The 22699-nt window shown below is 34.6% G+C and overlaps 1 protein-coding gene across 1 annotated transcript; it reads left to right on the forward strand.

Moving 5' to 3' along the window:
* The first annotated feature begins 12309 nt into the window (after positions 1-12309).
* LOC145135796 (uncharacterized) lies at positions 12310-12496 on the forward strand. Its single transcript, XM_079070011.1, has one exon. The coding sequence runs from the start codon at positions 12322-12324 to the stop codon at positions 12466-12468; it is 147 nt and encodes a 48-aa protein (XP_078926137.1). The 5' UTR covers positions 12310-12321; the 3' UTR covers positions 12469-12496.
* Positions 12497-22699: the final 10203 nt, after the last annotated feature.

Below are 22699 nucleotides of genomic sequence, written 5' to 3' on the forward strand. Positions count from 1 at the left end.
TAAAGACCATATAGAATGGACAGAAAACCCTTTCTTGTACCATCAGACCCAGCACTCCTCTCCTCCAAACCCTTGATGAGAAGAGTAAGCAATCCATTCCATTGGGGCGGAAAACACGATTTCTTAACCTTCGCGACAGTGGTAAGAACATCAGTGTAGCCCATCTCGTAGAGCATCGAGAATAGTTGAGTAGTGGTGATGAAGTCAGGTGAGATCACAGACGAATCCACAGCAAGCTATAACAGTGAACAAAATCTCCCTTTTGAAATCGAAGCCTTGTGAGAGAAGATTTGGAAGTAGATCCTCTCCTTGTTCTTGTCGTATGAAGCAGTAGTGTAGACCTGCGATAGGAGTGACATTGGGACGGATTCCACCTATGTTAGGGCGAGAACAAGAGGAGAATACTTCAAGCATTCAACCACTTGTAACATGTATGAATCGTACAGAAAAGGGTTGAGTTGAATGATCATGTTCTAGTTTGGCTTGATCGAGAGCAATGAGGATGATGCAGTTTGATCTTGAACAGATGAGGAAGTCGCCATTGTTGAGTTAAGGAAGAAGATGAACAGTTTCAAATCGCCTTGTATTTTGAGAGAATTTGTTGCTGGTAAAAGACAAATAAGATTAAAAACCCTTTATATACTGTTGCCAGGAGAGAGAAATAATATTATTGATAATGATGCGCTCACTGAAACGTCGCCTGAAAAAGCGCGATGTGACATGTTGGTTTCTCCCAGGTATACGTCAGCACGCGTGGGTTTAGGAACCGTTCAAATTCACGCGCCCAAAAGCTTATCCTCAATTCGTCGTTTGAAATTTAGCTTCGCTCCAAAAATTAAGATAACCACTGTTGCTCAGTCAGAATGTTGGAAAATCACATAGAATTTTCGTGCAATAGTGTGACAAAAGATAAAGAAATAAAGTAACATGTGTATAGGATGTGAGTGATGTCTATTTGAAGACATAAAGCATATGATTCCGGGCAAGAATCGCTTCCTTCAAAGTCAAGAGAGACTTGAAGTGCTTGCGTGGTTTCCCAAGAAAATACGATCGAGTGCTTGTAAAGAAACACCGAAAGGATTCTTTTAATTAATAGGCTAGGGGTGGCTTATCTTCAACCGAACGTCGATTCTTAACATAAGACCGAACGTTGGATGAAGTACTTGTGAGACCGATGTGGTCTATTGAACAAGTAGGTTGGATTTATTTTGCTGTAACTAAAGATGTTATTGAAATCTCAATAACACAAACAAACTGGATCTTTGTGGGAAGAAATGCCTTGGTGTTAGACAATTTCATAAAAGACCACTCAAAAAAATAAAATGAGATTTCATCAGGTAACAAGTAAGATCTTGAATATAAAGATTCATCATCAATTCATTGTTGGTGTTGGATTTTGGGTTTCACTCAGCACGTGGTGTACGTATCTAAGATCATAAACACAGATTTTATGCAACCATAAACCTCAGTGGTAAAGACCGAGAGTCTCAAGTGTTACAGTGGTGAACCGAAAGTAGATGGAGAAAGTAAGGAATGTGGATAATGAACCGAAAGTACCTCTGCTATATAAATGTGACAAAGCAGAAAACTCTTAACTCATGTGAGAAGAGAAAGGTAGCTCTGACTTGAGTGGATTTTAACAGCCTGATTGGGATGAAACGATAGGTATTGATCGAATCATTAAGGCCTAGCTCTTAGTCATAGAGGCTTCGGTCGACATGCAGCAGCATGCTTCTAGGGACTCTTAACTAGTTCAGAAGTAAAGAATCATACCTGCCTTAGCTCCAAATTATGTTGCACTGAAGTATATGGGACCTAATGAAAAGAACAAGCAAACAAACACACCACACAAACAAAACAAAAAAACCAAACAAAAAAAACGTTTAAAAAAAATATTTTTGGAGTTTTTGAAATTTTCTGAAAAATAATAAAAACAGAAAGAGAAAGGAAAATATTTTTGGATTTTCGAAGATTTCTGAAAAATAATAAAAACATAAAAAGAAAACAAAAAGAAATTAACACAAAACACTCAAAAAAATCCGGATGGAGCCGAAATAGACCGAGCGTTCGGTTCATTTCGGTTCCCGAAAAATTCGGAATCGAAATAGACCGAGCGTTCGCTCTATTTCGCTTGTCTAATTTTTAGAGAGAGATTTGAGGATTCGGTACCGACTCTGCTTCCATCATTCCCAAACCTTGTAAAATTTTATTGAAGCTTGCTTCTGGTAAGGCTTTAGTGAATATGTCAGCCAATTGAACAGAGGACCGAACGAAATGTACTTCCACGTTCCCATCTTCCACATGGTCCTTGATGAAATGGTATCTTAGTGCAATATGCTTTGTCTTTGAGTGTTGTACTGGATTGTGGCATATCCTTATCGCACTTTCAGAGTCACAATAGAGAGGTATTTTCTTCATACTTAGCCCATAGTCTCTTAGTTGGCTTTGTATCCATATTACTTAAGAGGTACAGGATGATGCAGATATATACTCAGCTTCGGCTGTTAAAAGTGACACACAGGTTTGCTTCTTGGACTGCCAGCTAACAAGTTTACCGTCAAGGAATTGGCATCCACCAGTTGTTCTCTTTCGGTCCAGACCACATCCTCCAAGATCAGCGTCAGAAAAGGCTTGAACGAAAAATCCAGATCTTGCAGTGTACCAAAGACCGAGAGAAGAGGTTCGCTTCAGGTAACGAAAAATGTTTTTCACAGCCACCATGTGAGGTTCTCTTGGATTTGCTTGAAACCTGGCACAATAACAAACAGAAAACATAATGTCTGGTCTACTAGCCGTTAGATACATAAGAGACCCTATCATTTGACGATAGAGTGTTACGTCAACAGCAGGTTTTTCCAAAGATGGTGTTAACTTTGTGCCAAACGCCAAAGGAACCTTCACTTTCGAATCTCCCGTCATACCGAATTTTGCCAGCAAGTTCTTCGTGTAGGCCTCCTGGTTGATAAAAATACCTTCTGGTCCCTGTCTTATATTCAAACCAAGGAAAAAATTAATCGGACCCATTGCGCTCATTTCAAATTTAGTCTCCATCAACTTCCTGAATTTAGCTATTAAGCTAGGATTCGTGGAGCCGAAGATGATGTCATCGACATAAATCTGAACTATCATTAGATGTTCGCCTTCTTTCTGAAGAAGAAGGTTGGGTCAACCGAACCTTGCTTAAATTTCGACATTTTCAGAAAGCGAGTTAAAGTTTCATACCAGGCCCTCGGTGCTTGCTTCAAACCATATACTGCTTTATCCAGCACATAGCAATGATCAGGGTATTTCTTGTTCACGAACCCAGGTGGTTGCTCAACATACACCGTTTCTTCTAGTTCTCCATTCAAGAAAGCACACTTCACATCCATTTGGAAAACTTCGAAGTTTTTATGAGCAGCATATGCTAGAAAAATTCTAACTGATTCCAACCTTGCTACTGGAGCGAAGGTCTCCTCATAATCTATTCCTTCTTCTTGGCAATATCCTTTCACCACCAACCGAGCCTTGTTGCGAATGACATTCCCCTCTTTGTCCAATTTATTCCTGAAGACCCATTTTAAGCCGACCACCGAAGCATCCTTTGGAGTGGGAATCAACCTCCAAACTCGATTACGTTCAAACTCATGGAGTTCATCTTGCATAGCTTGTACCCAATCAGCATGATCAAGTGCAACATTAACTGTCTTTGGTTCGACTTTGGATATAAACGAACTAAACATACAGAATTCAACCTTAGAGAATTATGCAGCTTGTTTCGCTTTCAATTGAGAACGTGTTAGAACTTTTTCAGATGATTCACCAATTATTTGTGCTTTTGGATGGTCCTTAGTCCATTTCGTTAAAGGACGGTAATTAGGGTCATAAGCTGGATCCAACTTTGCGTTTACTTCTTCTTCAAGTTCTGATTGATCACCTTCGTCAGTTGTGTTCTCTTTCTCCCCCTCAAATGGCGAAATGTAACCCTTTTCAGGTTTAGAGTTTTCATCCTCTGTGGGAGTTGGTTTCTCCCCATCGATTGGACTATCATTGGGTGGTGTTGGAGTTGGATTCTCCCTCTCGGCTGGACCTTTACGGGTTGAGGATGGAGTTGGATTCTCCCCCTCGAAGGACATTTCGGTTGTCTTAGGTGCAGATGAACTCTCCCCCGTGAACATTGAGCTGTTGTTTGGAGAGCCAGTTGAGGGTTGACCGCCAGTCGGTTTAGGAGGTTCATTTTCCATTTCTTTTGCAGCTTCATCTATGATCTTTTTGAGATTGTCGATTTTGTTGTCTGCTGCTTTCGCCTCCGAGTGTGCAGCCTTCTCAGGTTCATCAAATAGCCTTATGTACTATTCAAACAGGTTGGAAATTGGAACCGAGACTTGTCCTGATTCATGAAATATTTCCCCTAATGCACTTTCGGTTCTTTGAACTTTCTTCATATAGTTATCATCAAAGGTTACATAGTATGTTTCTTCAATTCGTTTAGAACGTTTGTTCAAAACTCTGTATGCCTTTGAAGTGAGTGAATAACCAAGAAAAATTCCCTCATCAGCTTTGACGTCAAACTTGTTTCGGTTCTCTTTGGAATTAAAGATGAATCACCTTGAACCGAACACGTGGAAAAATTTGACGTTGGGCTTTCGATTGTTCAAAATCTCATATGGAGTGATTGAGAATCGTTTGTTGAGTAAGGATCTGTTCTGAGTATAGCACGCGGTTGCAACTGCATCAGCCCAGAAGTATAGCGGAAGAGAAGCGAAGCTTAGCATGGTTCGGGCTGCCTCACATAAAAAACGGTTTCGTCTTTCAACAATCCCATTCTGTTGTGGTGTATAAGGGGCCAAAAAGTTGTGAGAAATTCCCTTTTCAGCCAGAAAATCCTCGAAATCTTTATTCTTGAATTCAAGCCCATTATCGCTTCTGATGTTCCTCACCAGCTTTCGCAGCTGCACTTCCACTTGCTTGATGAACGTCTTCAACTTGGGAGTTGCGTCTGATTTCTGTTTAAGAAAGAAAACCCAGGTGAAGCGTGAAAAAACATCTACTATGACAAGAATGAACTTACTACCACCGAAGCTTTCGATAGCCGAAGGTCCACATAAGTCAATGTGCAGAAGTTCAAAAGCTTCAACAATCTTTGTATTGATTCGTGTAGGATGGCTCTTTCTGCTTTGTTTGCCCATCTCACACGCTGCACACAGATGTTCCTTATCAAACTTGAGAAGAGGAAGGCCTCGAACGTGATCACCAAGCACCAACTTATTAATGTCTTTGAAGTTTAGGTGCGATAGCCGTCGATGCCATAACCAGCTTTCCTCAGTGTTCGCCTTTGACAGCAGGCATATTGCTGGTTTTCCTCAAATTGGATTGAGATTTAAAGGATACATCTCTCCCTTGCGTTCAGACTTCAACAGAACCTTTTTGGATTGCTTCTCAATAATTTCTGATCCCTCATCATCGAATGAAACCTTCAAACCTGTTCCCACAACTAACTGTGATACGCTGATGAGGTTATGTTGCAACCCTTCCATATAAGCTACTTTTTGAATCGAGAAGTCTCTGTTGGTTATCATTCCATATCCTTTGATTGTACCATAAGACTTATTGCCATACTTCACACATTCACCATCTTTTAGGGACCGAAACTCCCTCAGCTCTTCCTTCCTTCCTGTCATGTGACGCGAGCAGCCACTGTCTATGTACCATTCGTCATCGAACTGCTCGTCACTAATCACCTGCAAATTCAAGCAGATTTAGGAACCCAAAGTTTCTTGGGCCCTGGTGAGTCTTTCAAAGAAAAAGGAATTACAGTAGAAATATCAACCAAATAAGTTCTTTTTATTAGAGTGGATTGATCTTTTCTTTTGATGGTATACACCTTGATTTTGGTTTTATCTTGTTTAATTTTTGGTGTATTCGATGGTGTTTTGTTAGATGGTTTTGTAATTTTCTTTTGAATCCTAGGGTTAGCTGACTTTTTCTTATTATTGAAATCAGAATCTGAATCAAGCTTTCCCTTTCCTTTGATGTCCTTCACCGAATTCGATTTTCTTTGGGAGTTGGAAGGACCGAGACTTGACTTGGGACCGAAACTGGACGTTCGGTTGTTAGCCTTGACGTTGGGACCGAAGCTAGACGTTCGGTTCTGTGTGCTTGTTTTGGAACCGAAAGTAGACGTTCGGTTCTGAGCTTTGGAATAGTAGGAGCTTGGACTGAAATTCTCTTTTTCTTTTATCTTTTCCTTTCTTTTGCCAATTGATTCTTTCTTAGGAGGTACGTAGTTAGGATTTTGAGATTGCCAATAACGTTTTCGCTCATTCAGATTTTTCATGTATCTTTGATTTCTTTGGTGTTTCTGTTCAGCTAACTACTTCTGAGATTTGTGGATATTGAAGCTAGCCTTTGGCTTTTCCTTTTGAGTTTCGGTTGTCTTGGTAGGAACATTCGGTGTTCTCATTGGTTCTTCAGGGATCTCTTTTGTTCCACTTGTGCTTGGTTTGTCGAAACTCGAGGGTTTGTTGATAGGTTCAGCAACATATCTTCCTTTTACCCTCCAAGAGGTTTGCTCAGATAAGCCGATGGTTTCATCTGCGTTATCAATAGGGACTGACCAGAAATAATCGTCGCACCCTTCAGCATTGTCTTTGTCGACCAAGATTTTCAATTCTGCTGTTTGTTTTGAAGTGACCCCTGTAACAGCATATACCTGATTCGGCACAGTTTGAACCTTATGATAAACCATTGCTTTCTCTTTGAGTTTCTGTGGCTTGTCCTTTGACAGGCGAGCGTATTCAACCGAATTTTCAGATATGAGGGGTTTCTCATTCTCGGTTTCGCTTTTCATAAACTCAGAGCAATCAACCACGTCTTCCACTGAGATTTCGCTCATCTCACTTTCCTCATCAAATTCAGACGTATTTTCTATGTTCATTTTATTTTCTGAAATTAATTTAGCGTTCGACGAATCAAATGATTGAATGGTCTCGGACTTAATTTTTAACCTATCATTTTCATCTAAAAGATTTTTGAGCATACATTTATGTTCCTTAGAGTCAATGAAGGCCTCTATCTTGTCCAGTCCGATTTTGTAAGCGATGGATGTCTCTTCTGAGGACACTATTGATTCACATTCAGCAATGACCTCATCATCCTTAAATTCAAGGAAGGGTAAGATCATCTTATGAATCTTTTTCCCTATTTCACAATTTAAGTGCAATTGAGCAATATTAGTATATAAGCGCTTAGCAATTAAACAAAAAACATTCCTTTGTTTTAAAAACTTTAAATTGTCTCGTTGCAAATAAATACTTTCATCCCTAGCCCTATTTAACTCCGCCTCCTTCAGCTCAATCCACATCCTTCTCTCCTCACTCTTTGAAGACACCCTGCTGAGTTGGTCAGTTAGGTTAGAGTTCGCTAAGCGAGTTTGCATGAGACTACCACTTAAGTTAGAAAATTTAAATTTTAATTCACTTAATTCTTCTTCATAATTTGTTACTGGAACTTTAAGTGATTCAAGGATGGATTGTACCTTTTTGATCAGCCGATCACAGTCGTTGATCTTCTCACTCATGGGCTTGGCTGCAAAGCACTTATCCTCAGTTAGGTTCGGCTCCTTACTCTTACTTTCGGTTGATCTACCAACTACAACCACCAAACATCTTCCAGCCGAACTTGCATCCCTCGCCACATAAGCTCTTCCATGCGTGGGCTTTCTCACCTCTTCATCCTCAGAATCGGTTGACCAGACTTCAACGCCACCGAATTCATCCTCATCTGCATTTTACTGCACAATCAAGGCATTCATTGAACTCTTAGTTGCCTTCTTTTTCTTGATCTCTTCCAACTTTCGAATGTAGTACGCCTCATCATCTTCATCATCTCTTTTCTCAGCCATCTTCCTCAGCATGCAATCTTTAGCAAAGTGGTTCTTGCCATGACAATAATTGCAGTCGAATCCAAAGTCTCCTGCAAGCTTGCTCTCCTTCTTGTCTTCATCCTTTTGAGAAGTATTTTTCGCTTCATCTTTCACCTTCTCAGAACTGCAGCTTCCCTGCCAGTTTCGGTTCTTATTGACAGGAAATTTCCTTCGTGCAAACTTCTTTGGATTGGTGACCATCATAGCATATTCTTCGCTTGTAAGGTCACACTCAGACATATCCGACTCCTCCTCTCTTCTGCAACGCTTTTTCCTTAAGTATTCCCACAAGTTTCGCTAGTGAGTAAGATTTAAACTGTTCATGTGCTTTCACTGTTGAAACCACAACCATCCATTCTGGTCTCAAACCATTCATGAAGGTTACCTTTTGCTCGATCAACTTCCTTTCTATACCATGCTTGATCATCTTGCTTAGGAGATTATTGAAGCGATCGAAGGTTTGTATCAGTTTCTCTTCTGGTTTCTGTTCGAAAACACCAAATTCTGAGAGCAGCAAGGTTTGAATAGAGTGTTCTAGATCTTCATCGGTTGAGTAGAGTTCCTTCAACCTATCCCAGATTTCTTTAGCCGTCGTGTATGAACCAACTAACCGAAAGGTGTCAGAATGCAAAGCGAATCTGATCATTCTCATGGCCTTCACATTACATAACAACTTGTCCTTCTCATCCTACGACATTTTATCTACGTCCGCCACCAGCTTATTATATTCTTTTTGACTCTTCACAGTCGTGTTCGTTCCAGAGTGAACAAACGGCCCAAGCGTGATGGCTTCCCAGATGAGATAGCCATTGTCTTCAGATCCAACCACGTAATCTTCAAAGTGATGCGCCCATACTTTATAGTCTTGTGTGTAAAGAATGGGAACCCTTGTAGTGGATCCAATGCTGTTAGAGATGTTGATGGGATTAGTTTGAGAATCTTCGTGAGACATGGTGAGCCTTTCCTTAGAACCGCTAGAATCAGACCTGTAAACTTGATATTAGGGTTTTTATCAAACACCAGAGTTACCGTCGACAGGAAGAAGACGGCTTCTTTATATTCAATAAAAGCGGAAACCCTAAAGAATTCTTAATACAGAAGGAATGTGTATAGATCACACAGTCTCCTGCTCTGATACCAATTGTTAGAACAACGTTTTATTAGGATCGATAGATTATAAGCAAACAAACAATAAAAGATGTAATTAAGAACATAGGAATGGCTTTAAAGATGTCGTATGATTAACTTTAACACCTCAGAAGAGCTCGATTAAGAACTTCGACTGTAGAGGTGTTTAGGTTTACAAAACAATAATAATGATAATCAAGAACGTATCTAATGCATACATGCATGCATTATTTATAGTTTAACCCTACTAGATAATCACGGATGGACAGGCCCAATCCGGATATACAAAATAAGCCCATGACGCAACACAATAATACCCAACAGGGTTTTTTCTCATTAGGTTTTACCGATTAAGTTTTAACGAGGTATGATATTGTCGTAATTTAATGGGAAATGTTATGAATTAGTATTTATGAATTATTATTTAGTGAATGACTATTGAATTTTTCATATTCCCCCATTACTCTCCATAATTAATGGCCATCATAATTAGTGGGCATGATTACAAACATTATGATGAATTTTATGAGTATAGTTGTGCACCACTATATGGAGCAATGATAACATATCTTACCTTTCATCTTCTTTGTCTAATATAAATAGTGAGTATTATTTCTTTGTCTAATATAAATAGTGAGTATTATGTATTTTAAAATTTGGTTGTTTTTTCCATAAATATTGAAATAAAGCTTTTTACTATCTCCATTTCAACTTAATTCTTTAACTTAACTTCATATTTTTATAACAGTAGCCAGTTTTTAGCTATCTTGGTAGTTTTTGTCGATATATAAATTGTTGTCGTACAAAAAAGAAATTGTAATAGCAATAATAATTACTTAATTACTGTTACTGGTAATTTAATATTAATGTGGAGACACCACGACACAAACGCGTTTATTGCTTTACTTAATTGTCTTTCTTCTACACATTTGATGCGACAAAAAGCAAGTATTGAGTGAGTCCTAATCGCATACCAGTATACTACATTAAAGAGGGGTAAAACCAATGTTTTAAAAACCGGTTTGAACCGGCCGGTCGAACCGGGAACCGGAGGAGAGAGCGGTTCAACTATTACCGGTTTTACATTGATTTCTGAACCGGATTGAACCGGCCGGTTTTTAGAAAAAACCGGTTGAACCGGTCAAAATATACCGGTTGAACCGGTTAAATTGAATAAAATCATATGAAAAAAAACAATTTACATAATAAACTTTGATGATTTTTTTTCATATCTATTTAGTTTTTTGTAAATAAAAATATATGATGAATGTTATAAAGTTTTGTGATGTGTATGTATTAATTTAAAACTATATTTCGTTACGGTATTATATTTTATTTTCTTTTTGACGTATATGGATTGATGTAAAACACTAAAATTTATGGTTATGTGTTATTTTAATGTATTTGAATTTATCTACAACTTATTTTTATGTGTATTTTTATTGTTTGAATTTGTAAACATCAAATTCATGATTTATATATGTATGTATGTGTATGAAAATAGAAAAAAAACATGAAAACTATAGAGACCGGTTGACCCGGCGGTCGAACCGGTTAAACCGGTTGAACCGGGAACCGGTAACCATACCGGTTCAACTAAAAAACCGGTTTTTAATCTAATCCTTTCCAATCTTATCATGGGCAACATCACCACTTATCATTTACTTCTATAAACCATCATCTTGAAACCCTAAAAATATCGTAAACTAGAAAATAATATTAAGTTATCTAAATGACAAATCATCCCATCTACTTGGGTTATCGAACAATCACCAATTGCTTTAATATAATTTTCATGGCATTCAAAACTTTTAATCTTAAAAGTATTTATGATTCAATTTTATGGAAAACCAGTTAATACTCTTTTATAAACTAAACTAAAAATAATTAGAATGGCATAAACCTAGGTTATGGGAAAAATAGAAAGAAATAGTGAAGACTAGTTGTTTGTTTTGGATGATTCCAAAGACTCCTCACGGGGAATTTGGAGTGCCCCTTTCGCACTTTCTCAAAACAGCCGTCACCTTTGTCTTCCTCCTCTCTCTCCACACGTGCACGTATATATATTTCGTTCCGAATAATAATTGTTTCACATCATTCGCCATACGCATACCTGCAGATAAATACAATAATTTGTTTATCAACGAGTTAATTCTATGAATTTGGATGTGAATAGACGGTGATACGGTGTTTAAACTTTTTTTTTACTATAAATATGTTATTTCTACAAAATAAGAAAATGCTACAAAAATATTTGCAACAATGGGAGATTCATCCATCTAATAGCTAACTGCTCTACATAAGTTTTACGTAGCACACAATTAAACATCTGCATAAAAAATGAAAAATTGAAATTATAGCATTCACATGCATGTTATTGTTGTATTTTTAAATAATTAAATAAATCCCAACTGATAAAATATTAAACACTAAAACTTGTGTTTTTTTATTTAATAGAGCGTTGATAATTAACAAGAAAATAGATGTTAAACTTATCTATAGTTTGTCAAGTGATATTTCTATAGTATTTATGTCATTACTTTTTATTACTTACAGTATATATATTTATATTATGCAACAGTTAGTTTATTAATCAGTTAATTAAAAAGGTTGTCTTAATAGCATTATAAAATTTCGGGTTAAATATACATAAAAGGATTTATATTCTGCGATTTTTATGTTTAGACCTAAAAACTTTTCATTTCAAGAAATTTCACATTTACATTTTCAAACTTTTTTACGTACATGAAATTTAATTTAAATAAAAATTATTGAAAATTGTTTTTTAAAAAGTACTTTAATTAAATGATATATTGTATATGCGAATTATGATGATATATTGTCATGAGATAAGTTCAGGTGTTTTAACTAAATATTGTGTTATTGTATGCATGATTGTGGACCAATCAAAAATTAATAGAAAAAACAATAATTAAATAAATCAATAAGGGTAACTAGGTAATTTGAGAAATAACTTCCACAAATACTCCCTATAATTTTGCTAGTTATCGTTGATTTTAACCTAATTCCCCCCTCTTATATACGGCCTACGAATCTTCATCACCAAATCGGTAGCAGTAGTAGCAGCGACGGTGAGCGACGATGCGCTCTTCTCGGTCGGCTGGTAGGTGTCAAGGAATGAAGATGAAAAGGGTCTGAAGAAGAGACGCGAACAGCAATAGCCGGAGCAACGAAGGTCTGTCGGTCGGCTTCGCAAGTCGATGTGGTCGATGGGAACAGCACAGAAGGTGTGGATGGCGCTGTGGTCGATGGTAACAGTAGGTACGACTATGGCAGTACCTTGGAGTATGACACTGTGGATGGCGAATATGGTGTGGATGGCGCTGAGTGGTTGGGTTATATCGTGCTTGACTGTAGCTGATGAGATCGCTGGTTCACTTCGTACTGGAGATATCGGTCCATTTCATGTTGGTTAGATCGCAATTTGCTATCGTTTTCGACTGCGCTGGTGAGTAATTCTTCCATTATCATGTAATAATTCAAATCAATTCTTGATTGGCGGGGTTTCTGCTTATTTTTCCCTAAGTAATATGCCCTTTAGGTATCCATAATTTGTAATCAAATCCTATGATAATGACGATGGTATGGTTAGATTTTTTCTTCAATTAATTCGCATTCAACAGTGGGATTATGTTTGCTTCATAGTATTTTGAATTACCCCTTTCGTTGTATGAAGCTATCTTCTGATGAGTACGTACTGTTTTGAAGTGCGAAACTGTCATGGGATCAAAGTTGATATCAGAATCATATAACTTGATATAGTTTTGTATTTTTTATACTTGAATTCTTAGATTTCTAGGATGAACACCCATGGAAAATTTCTTTAGATACACACACATGTTGGTTAAAATGCTTGGGATTTGTAGTTATGGCCACTTTTTGGGTGCATTTTTATCATTCCATCAGTGTTATTATAATTATACAAATGAAATATAACTAATACCAAGTTGCATTTTCTTGCGGGTTTTATTGACTTAGTTTCTGTTGATGTAGATATTATATGCAAAAGTATCAATCACAATTTACAATGGTTCCTCCTACCAAATGTTAGTCTTTTTAGGTAGTAAAAAGTATGGAAGAAGGCTCTAAAAATCCGATAAAGTAAAGTTGTGTAGTTAAAAGATGGCATGGAATGGAATTCCGATTATGTTGGAATGGAATCATGAATTCCAATTCTGTTGGAATGGAATCATGAATTCTAATTCTGTTGGAATGGAATATGGATATTTTCTCACTGATTTATGCATGTTCTACAATTCTTGTTTATTGGTTTTGGTTCAATTCACAAGTTTACATCTTTTTCCAAAAAAATTTAGTTTTTTATTTTTCATTTGCTAATGCATTATTAGAATCTAAACTACAATTTTGTTTTGTTTTCACAGAAGTTGATGCTTGAAGAACGGACAACAAAATTAAAAGTGTTTCTTAGCAACATTGTTCTTTTAGAATAAATTAGTGTATTTGTTAGATTTTGATGTTTTTTTTCCCGAGTTAAAAGTTTTTTAGTTTTATTCTTTAACAATAAATGTAATTCTTTACAATTGTTACATGTATTCTATAAGAATTAATGTAATTTTTGTTTTAATTCTTCAATTGCTGGTTCGAGAATTTGTTATTCTACAATAAATTTTTAAAGTCATGATCAAGAAAATTTGTTATTCTAGAATATTATTATTTTTGAACACACTTAAACATATTCTGTCAGAATGTCCGAATTAAAAACCTTATAATTAGTAAAAATCAGATGTTTAAAATTAATAGAATTTATGACCCCTTAAAATATGCAAATTTCCTTTATTAAATATATATTAATTGACTAAAATACCATTCTAGTTAAATTGGATGGTATTTTTCAATTATTTTTAATTCAATAATATGTATTAATCACTTTCTTAAAATAAGTAAAATGATTGGCCCACATTTATGCATACAATAACACAATAATTAGTTTGAATACAATAACCTAAGCCATATTGTCATATCGTTTTTCTCTAGAACGATTGTGGTTGCTCACCGTGTAACATTAGTCACCAAACCCCATATAATGAAAGTCTCAAGTTTAAACTTTGAGATCTTAATCAATGGATGGTCACCACGAAGGGGTGAGACACAATACCAAAAATAGCTACTTAATATTATCGTGACAGGCGAGCCCTCTTTTCCTCGCCTCTTCCCCAAGCCTTGCAATATTTGTAGGCGCGGTGGAGGGTATGGATACCATTTCATATCGTCTATTTTTTTTAAAAATTTCATTTATTAACAATTACATACTAGCTTTTCAGTTATTAATTAGTTGAATTTTTCAACTAATTTGTCGGACATAGTTTTAAATTTATTTTGAATCCTAACAAAATTTAGAAGATTGTCTTAACACTTTATATATATATATATATATATATATATATATATATATATATATATATATATATATATATGCTTATGTTATTTTGTTTTTACTAACCATTGTGTGCCAGAATGCACAGATCTGAACCAACGGATGAAATCAATCAATGGACATGATTTGAGAGTGTATGATATTACAATGGGGTAACATGTACCATATAATCACACAATTTTTAGCAAAAGGGTATTTTGAACAATTTACTACATTTATAAAAAGAAATTTTAGGATTTTTAGGGATAATTAATTCTCCTAATTTAAAAAATCTGAATTTTTTTAATTAATTCAATTTTAATTCTAACGTAATTTGTAAACATAACCGATTTTATTCTGTCAGAATATTTTTTGTTAGAATGATGTTCTTTCCGAATTTTATTCTAATAGAATATTATTGAAGAAAAACAAAATTCTTGAATCCGATGTTGAAAAATAACAACTCTCTAATATATTCTTATACATCCGAACTTAAATACAAATTCATACATATTCTTACAGTCTAAAAGTCTTATACATTTTTATATATTTATACATATTCTAAAAGAATATTAACAAAAATGAATAAAATTCTTGAAAAATAACAACATTCTTAAATTTTGAATATGATCAAACTTTATTCGTTCTTCAAGTTATTCCTATTAGGTCTTCAATGCATTCTTCCAGCCATTCCTATCACAAATACAACAAAAACTAATAATGGTTAAAAACATGTTACTTGCAATTAACTATCACTTTATATATTCTGGTAGAATACATAGAATACATTCTAGTAGAATACATAGATTTTATTCTGGCATAATACATTCCGACAGAATACATAGAATACATTCAAAAGTATCGTATTTACTGCTAATATAATTTTAGATTCCAAATATACAATAACGAGGGACAATAGAAATTGGAATTCAAAATCACAAATTGAATCAAAAATAATACACAGACAAATTAATTACCTTTTTAAACAATTACATAAAACATGTGTTGCTAATAATTCTGACTGAATGCATACCACAATGTTAAATTCTTTAGATTCTCTTTCAGGCATTTCAACAAACACTTGTTACGTATTATCATCAAACAAGCCAAAATTTATCTAAAACAATTAATGAAGTTAGAATAATAATATGGGTGCTAGGTGTGTATCAACAAAGACCATGATCCTTATAAATAGACAAAGAAATCATAAAAAAATGTTAAAAATCAATATGCTTATAACATATGCAATACAATCGTGTAATCCTAAAACTGCAATGAAAAAAGACAGAGTCTTATATATAGGCATTTCATCGAACATTTAGAGGGCAAAAAAATTATGAACCCAAGTGGGAAACTAAATTTCATTGATATGAGTATTCGTAATCATTGTGAACCCAACTGAGAAAAAAAATTTCATAACATATTTATTTTAGTATTTGTACAATAGACTTTCAAATATAAACAAAGTCGGCAAACAATAATTGTACAAACTTTTAATAACCCAGTCGATCCTTTTTCCTTACCAATGCCCAATAGTAATCGCCCAAAAGTAATCGACCAAAATGAGTGTTGGTTATAATTTTAAATTAGAATGGCCAAATGACGTTTAATGAGTATTTTGGTCCAAAAGAGATTAATTTTGGTAAATCAATAAGAATTTAAAAAAATTACCTGCAACTATGGATCGAGTGACAATGTAGTGGTTGACAATGATGTTAGGCGGCGATGATTTCCAGCAATACATTATAATCGAATACATCCAAATCTAGCATTTAAAGATAAAGAGAATAAGAAATCACTAATTAGGGTTCATCGAGTATATAGAGTCGGATGCCGCCTCTTTGTTTCGTCGGATGCCGCCTCCTTTAACGATTGTCGTCTTCCTTTCCTTGAACTCTTCTCTTGGTTGTGACGCCATAATCGTCAGCAAAGGGTGTCGGCTCTGACCCCCTTCTATTTTTCGATCACCGAAGCTTTGGAATTGGATAAAATACTTGCCGAATGTGCTTTAAAGTGGGGATAACTATGTTAGATGAGAACGACGTCGTGAATAACGAGAACAGGGGAGCAAGATGGAAGTTGGAGGAAGAAGTCAATGTTTTGTAGATGCCAATGAACGAAAGGGGTTATTTTTAGGGTTTTAAAATATTGATTTGCTTTCCTTAATTGTGGGATTAAATTAAATAACCTCATTAATTGTAAATACAAAAAACCGAAAATACCCTTATTTGATTTAATTAATAATTTAATATTTACTAATTTGTGATTGGTGCACACATGCACACAATAGTTGCTAGAAACATTTGAATCCTAACAAAATTTAGAAGATTGTCTTAACACTTTATATATATATATATATATATATATATATATATATATATATATATATATATAGGTTTAAATGTGGATTGACATCTATTGTGCGTACGTGTGGACAGTGTTGTAAAAATCGACCTAATCGGCCAAGTACTCGGAATCGGCCCTCCACCGAGGCGAGTTTTGTGAACTCGGCAAAAAAACTCGGATTAAGTCAAACTCTGTTAAAAATTGGTCAACCTTGGTCAAAAATCGGTCAGTATCTCTCTAACTCGGGCCTACTCGATCTTACTCGGTCAAACTCGGCCAACTCGGTCAAACTCCGTCAAACTTGGTCAAAGGGTCAAAATTGTCATAAAAAGAGAAAAAAATGAAGAATTTCAAGATTAATATGTATAATGCACCTAATGATTTATTATTTAACACACATGTGATTATTACTATATATATCTTAAATTTTCAGTAATTATTCACGAATTGAGACAATTGTGTGTATTTCAGGTTTTATGTATTCACATGTATCTAATTTTGTTATATATTTCAATCAAATTATGATTTTAACTTATGATTTTGACATATAAAATTTTATTAAAAATATTTCTACACGAATTACCGAATCCGAGTACTCCCCGAGTACTCCCGAGTACTCGCTTCTCGGTAGTCGGCCGAGCAGGTACCGAGTAGCGAGTTCTGAAACCTTGCGTGTGGACAATGTTACTCTGTGAGAATAACAAAGAAAATATATTGTTTGATAATGCGAATACGTTCAATCTTAGATAACTATTGTCATTATCACACATTCTCACCAATTAAATCGTCTATAAGGTTATTATAGACTTTTTATTATTATTCTCATTCTATCAGAATGTTATCAGGATGTTTATTGAGTCGTATTCTGTAAGAATGAAAATGAGTGAAAAACGATGCGTGAAAATAAAAATGAATAGGAATTAATGAGAATGCATGGAAATGACAATAATTGTGTGAGGTTAAACGTATTCACATTACTAAACAACTTATTATTTTAGTAATTGTCATAGAATAGCACTGTCCACACGTCCGCACAATAGTTGTTCATCCACAATATAACGTAGCCCTATATATATATATATATATATATATATATATATATATATATATATATATATATATATATATATATATATATATATATATATATATATATATATATATATATATATATATAGAAAGAGAGAGAGAGATTAGAGACCAATATAAAACCAAGTCACACTCATAAAACCGTAAAGTCATATAAAAATAATATGTTAATTTTTGAACATTTTGTATATTCATAATAGAAGAATATATATTTTCAAAGACGAACGTATATGTTTAGTATAAACATTAATCATTTTCATATTGTTCTATATTTCTCTTAATTATTTTGGTTTTATGATGAACCCAACCGTGTATATATATATATATATATATATATATATATATATATATATATATATATATATATATATATATATATATATATATATAGAAATTGAATAATCTGAACTATTTTTACTTGCATTTATAAAAAAAATAACCATTTTTAATAATGCTTTGAAAAATGATCACCTATACAGTGCCTACATTTCAGACCCGTATTATTTAAATTGTAACTGGGTAAATGATCTGACCTAGTATTGCAGTCTACCTATAAATCATTTCGGACAATCAATCCAAAATACACATTTCATACTTGTTGGTGTTATTGAACATGCTCTAGATTCAATTCTGACTACTCTAAATTCGTAATATGTCGACTGACAGTGAAGAGCTTTAATATTTGTGGGCATCTGTCGATTATTTTATAGGTTATTATGAGATTGTTATAAAAAGTTTGAGTGTTTTTTGTATCATTATATCTGCCAAATTACAAATAAATCGTTTTTGCTCAATTTTAGTGGTTGTATTATATGTGATGATTCAGTTTTTGTTGAATCTGCTGGATACGGAGCGTCACAATTTCTACTTGTATAACTGATCATTTGGTGATAATTGCATTTTTTTGTGAATTAGATCTTCACCTTGGGATAGGTTACAGTTATGGCTTCAAGCACGCCCTATTTTCGTTTTTCCATCGACGGTCATAATAAAACAATGACTTCATCTTATTGATCATATTTAACTAGAACTAGCTTAGGAAACACCACTTATGTATATGTTCTTTGATACATTTTCATTATGAAGTACCGTTGGACCCATTTATGGAAGTGTTTATTGTTGGATTAGTGTCTAAGCCCGTAACCATATTTGGTAAGTACTTGACCCGGTTGTGCATGGTCCTTTTGGGTTGCCTTCACCAAAACAACTTGACTGGAGAAATAATAGAGAAAGAGGTTATTATGGTTTATTAATATATTATAAGAATAATATATTATAAGAGAAATCATATTTGTTTAATTATCATTGGTCAAGAATTAATTAAGAATTAATTTTGTGATCAAAAGAAGTTAATTAAACTAGGGGGACTGAACTGTAATTATGTGATAGTTGCAAAGTAGGGCAAATGATGCCCTATATGATAGGGTGGACGAATTCAAGGGGATAAGGCCTTAGAATTCGTCCATGATAAGATTTCTAGGGTTGTCCTTTGGGCTGCTTGGTGGCTAAGCAACCAGATAAGGATAAGGACTGAAACCCTAATTTCTACGCCTATATAAAGACCCTTTAGCATAAGAAATTCGGTGACTTGATACCTAGGGTTCCTAGAGCCGAATTTCATACCTCCTGTCTCTCTCTCTTGCCTCTCCAATTGCTCTTGGTGTTTGTGAGCCATTAGAGGTACTACACTTGTGGTACTTGCTTTCAAAGACAAGAAGATTCAAGATACAAGTTGTTATTACTACATAACAACAAGAGGTATGTATTTTATTCTTCTATGTGATTTTCGAAAATACTAGAAGCATGCTAGGTTTCTTTTTGTGTTCATAATGTTGTATAACTAATAGTGAAAACATAGATCCGAATCTAAGGTTGCATGCACACAAATGATTGTTTGTATAAAACCCATCAGTGGTATCAGAGCTTTTTGGTTTTGTTTTCAATTAGATTTTATACAAATGTATGAATTTGACACATTAGGGTTTATAGCCCATAAACCCTAGAGGCATGATTTTCGAAATTACGGTTCTTAAACCCTAAATTTCGAAATTTGATAGGGTTTCCCAAACCCTTTCCTTAGCCTCCAAGATTTCGAATTCTAGGGTTATCCAAACCTAGGGTTTCGAAATTTGCCTCTTCCCCAAGATAAGATCCCTAAATATTAGGGATTTGGATATTGCCATATCTTTTGATTATCTCTTTAATAGTTTAATTTGGTAATTAAAGATTTTGAATTATCCCATCCCATATTTTCGAATTTTAGGGGATTTAAGAGATTAGGTTAAATTATTTGTTAATTTAATAGATAATCCTTCAAGATTTGATAATTCAAATTAATTGTTTAATTTTGGGATAATTATTAAATCAAAGTTTTAATATTTAAAATTTCAAATTAAAAGATTTTAATTTTCAGAAATTTTAAATTTGATTAAAACCCTAATGATTTGAAATATTTCAAAACTTGCCCTCAAGTTTTGGAATTTAAATTTTAATTAAAAGTTTAATTTTAAAATGTTAAATTCTAAAACCCTAATTTTTGAAAAGTTCAAATTGCACCCTTATGGTTTTATTAAATTAATTAAGTGTATAATTAAAAGAGAGTTAATAAATCCATAGTGATATGGTTTACATTTAATTAAATTAAAAGTGTAATTTATTAAATTAGACCACATAGTATTTTAAAAGTGTAAAATACACCATTATACTATATATAAGATTAAAAGGTCTAATATTATATATGTATAACTTAAATGCTAGTCTTACCGTTAGTAGGCCTCATTCACGAAGCCGATCTATGAAGGGGGTATAAGGTTATGGCCTATAAAATGGCCGTTTAATGGGTGTCCACTCTCACCCACCGCTTCCTTGATTGGTGGAGGGTCGTTAGCCGAACGGGTAGGATAGGGCAAACCCTTTCCATTAAAGGTATAATGAATTATAAAGTAACTAAATGTTTTATAAAATTCCCAAATCTTAGTTACTTTAGGAAAAAGTGAATTTGATGCAATTCCATGAAATTACACTTTGTACCCTTGCTAAGACGTTAGTGGAGCGTGTGTGGTTAAACGAAACACTAAATGGGTTCTAAGCAAAGGTAGCAAAGGGTGAATCGATGTTTGTCATAGTTCGGTGGAGAGTGTATGGTTAACCGGCACATCTAATAGGTGACTGTAACATTGGGGGCGCCATGTATATTTTCATGGTTATTCACACCCTGTTTTGTGATCCTCGGCATCCCAGTCACAAAACGTGGGGCATATCGAGATTTAAACATGCCATTGAAAAGTTCAATGAATCTCAAAGGATCTAGGAGTTTTCAATACATTTTAAAACTTAATCTTTTTTTCGTTTTTCATGGTGGAAAATTAGTGAATCGTCATTCACTTACCTTCAAATGTTCTGGAATTTGGGTTACGATATCCCTCTCCCAAGTTGTAGAGTATTGTGTTGGGTCCTAGCCTTAATATCTCATTGGGGTGATTTATTAAGGACTCAATCAATCAACTAACTTGAATTTTCTCCCGTTTTGTAGATGTAAAAGTATGACAATTATGGTCTTCCTAAATCCCTTGGAACAAGCTTTCCACGTGAAGATGATATTCCAAGATTCGATCGAGGAACAAGAGATCATGCTTCACTTCCACCACTTCCTCCTATTATTCTCCCTAACCCACAAGATCAAAGGCTTGAAAAGTTCAACCTCACTCAAGCCCTTTTGGCAAGTAAACATGAAGAAGGAAAGTCAGTGTGTGCACACGTCTTAGAGATGAAGTCACAAATTGATAGGTTAAGAATGTTGGGAGTCGTTGTCTGTGAGAAGCTAGCTGTTGACTGGGTTCTTCAACCGCTTCCTGACTCATATAGTGAGTTCGTAAGAGAGTACTATATGATAGACCACGACGTGACTCTCATCGATCTCACCTATTTGCTTGTTGCTACTGAATCAACATTGATTTGGCGCACGGGAAAAGCAAAGTTGATTGGTAGATATGCCTTCCAAACCTCCATGGACATAGGCAATGGCAACGAAAGGCATGCCATGGTCGAAAAGTTTGATCATAAGAGAAAGGAAAAGTCTGAAGTAGTTCCTTGTGCTGTTCCAAAAAGGTCAATTTGCTTTTATTTCCAAGAGAAGGGGCATTGGAGACGAAGTTGTCCTGTCTACCTGAGAGATCTAACACATGGGAGAGTCAAGACGTATGGCTCTACTTCAGGTAAAATCCATTAACTAACTCTATAAGTTCCTATTTTTGATTCTTGATACATTATGTGATAAGATTACATTTTTGATGTTTTGAAGGATCGAAGAAAAGAGAGGAAGCTTAAAGGAAGAAGTGGGCTGAGTCTGATCACGAAGAAATGGATTTCGATCGCATGATTCGATGATTGGATTTTGAGCTGCTACTTTAGAGTTAGGATAGATTGCTAAGAAATGTAATATCATAGTTTTTCATTTGAGTTGCGTTGTAAGGACAAATTTTTCCGCAATAAAATAAATTTTGATTTTGTCTTATTTATTTATCCTTGCAATGACATGTATGAAAAATCGATGTTTGAATATTTCTATTATTAGCAATGTTGAAATGGATGTGATTCTTAGTTATGTTATTTATGGTAGTGTCATAATTGTCTAAGTAAGGAATGATTCCCATCGCCCAAGTTTCAATTGGTCAGAAACTTGGAATCATACAACTTGTATTGTGTGATGTATGGAAATCTTGGTACTTAAGTAGTTAAGACTAATTCCTTGTTCACATAAGTATTTGAGTCAAGTGAAGGACTAAAGGAACTAGTACACAATGTTGTGCACTAGTCAAGTCCACCATAAATAATAATAA

This window comes from Lactuca virosa, chromosome 9, assembly GCF_052849685.1.
Source record: "Lactuca virosa cultivar CGN04683 chromosome 9, Lactuca_virosa_CGN04683_v6, whole genome shotgun sequence".
Lineage (NCBI taxonomy): Eukaryota > Viridiplantae > Streptophyta > Magnoliopsida > Asterales > Asteraceae > Lactuca > Lactuca virosa.

Coding starts and splice junctions, on each gene's coding strand:
- LOC145135796 (XM_079070011.1), top strand. CDS start 12,322: ATGGCAGTACCTTGGAGTATGACACTGTGGATGGCGAATATGGTGTGG.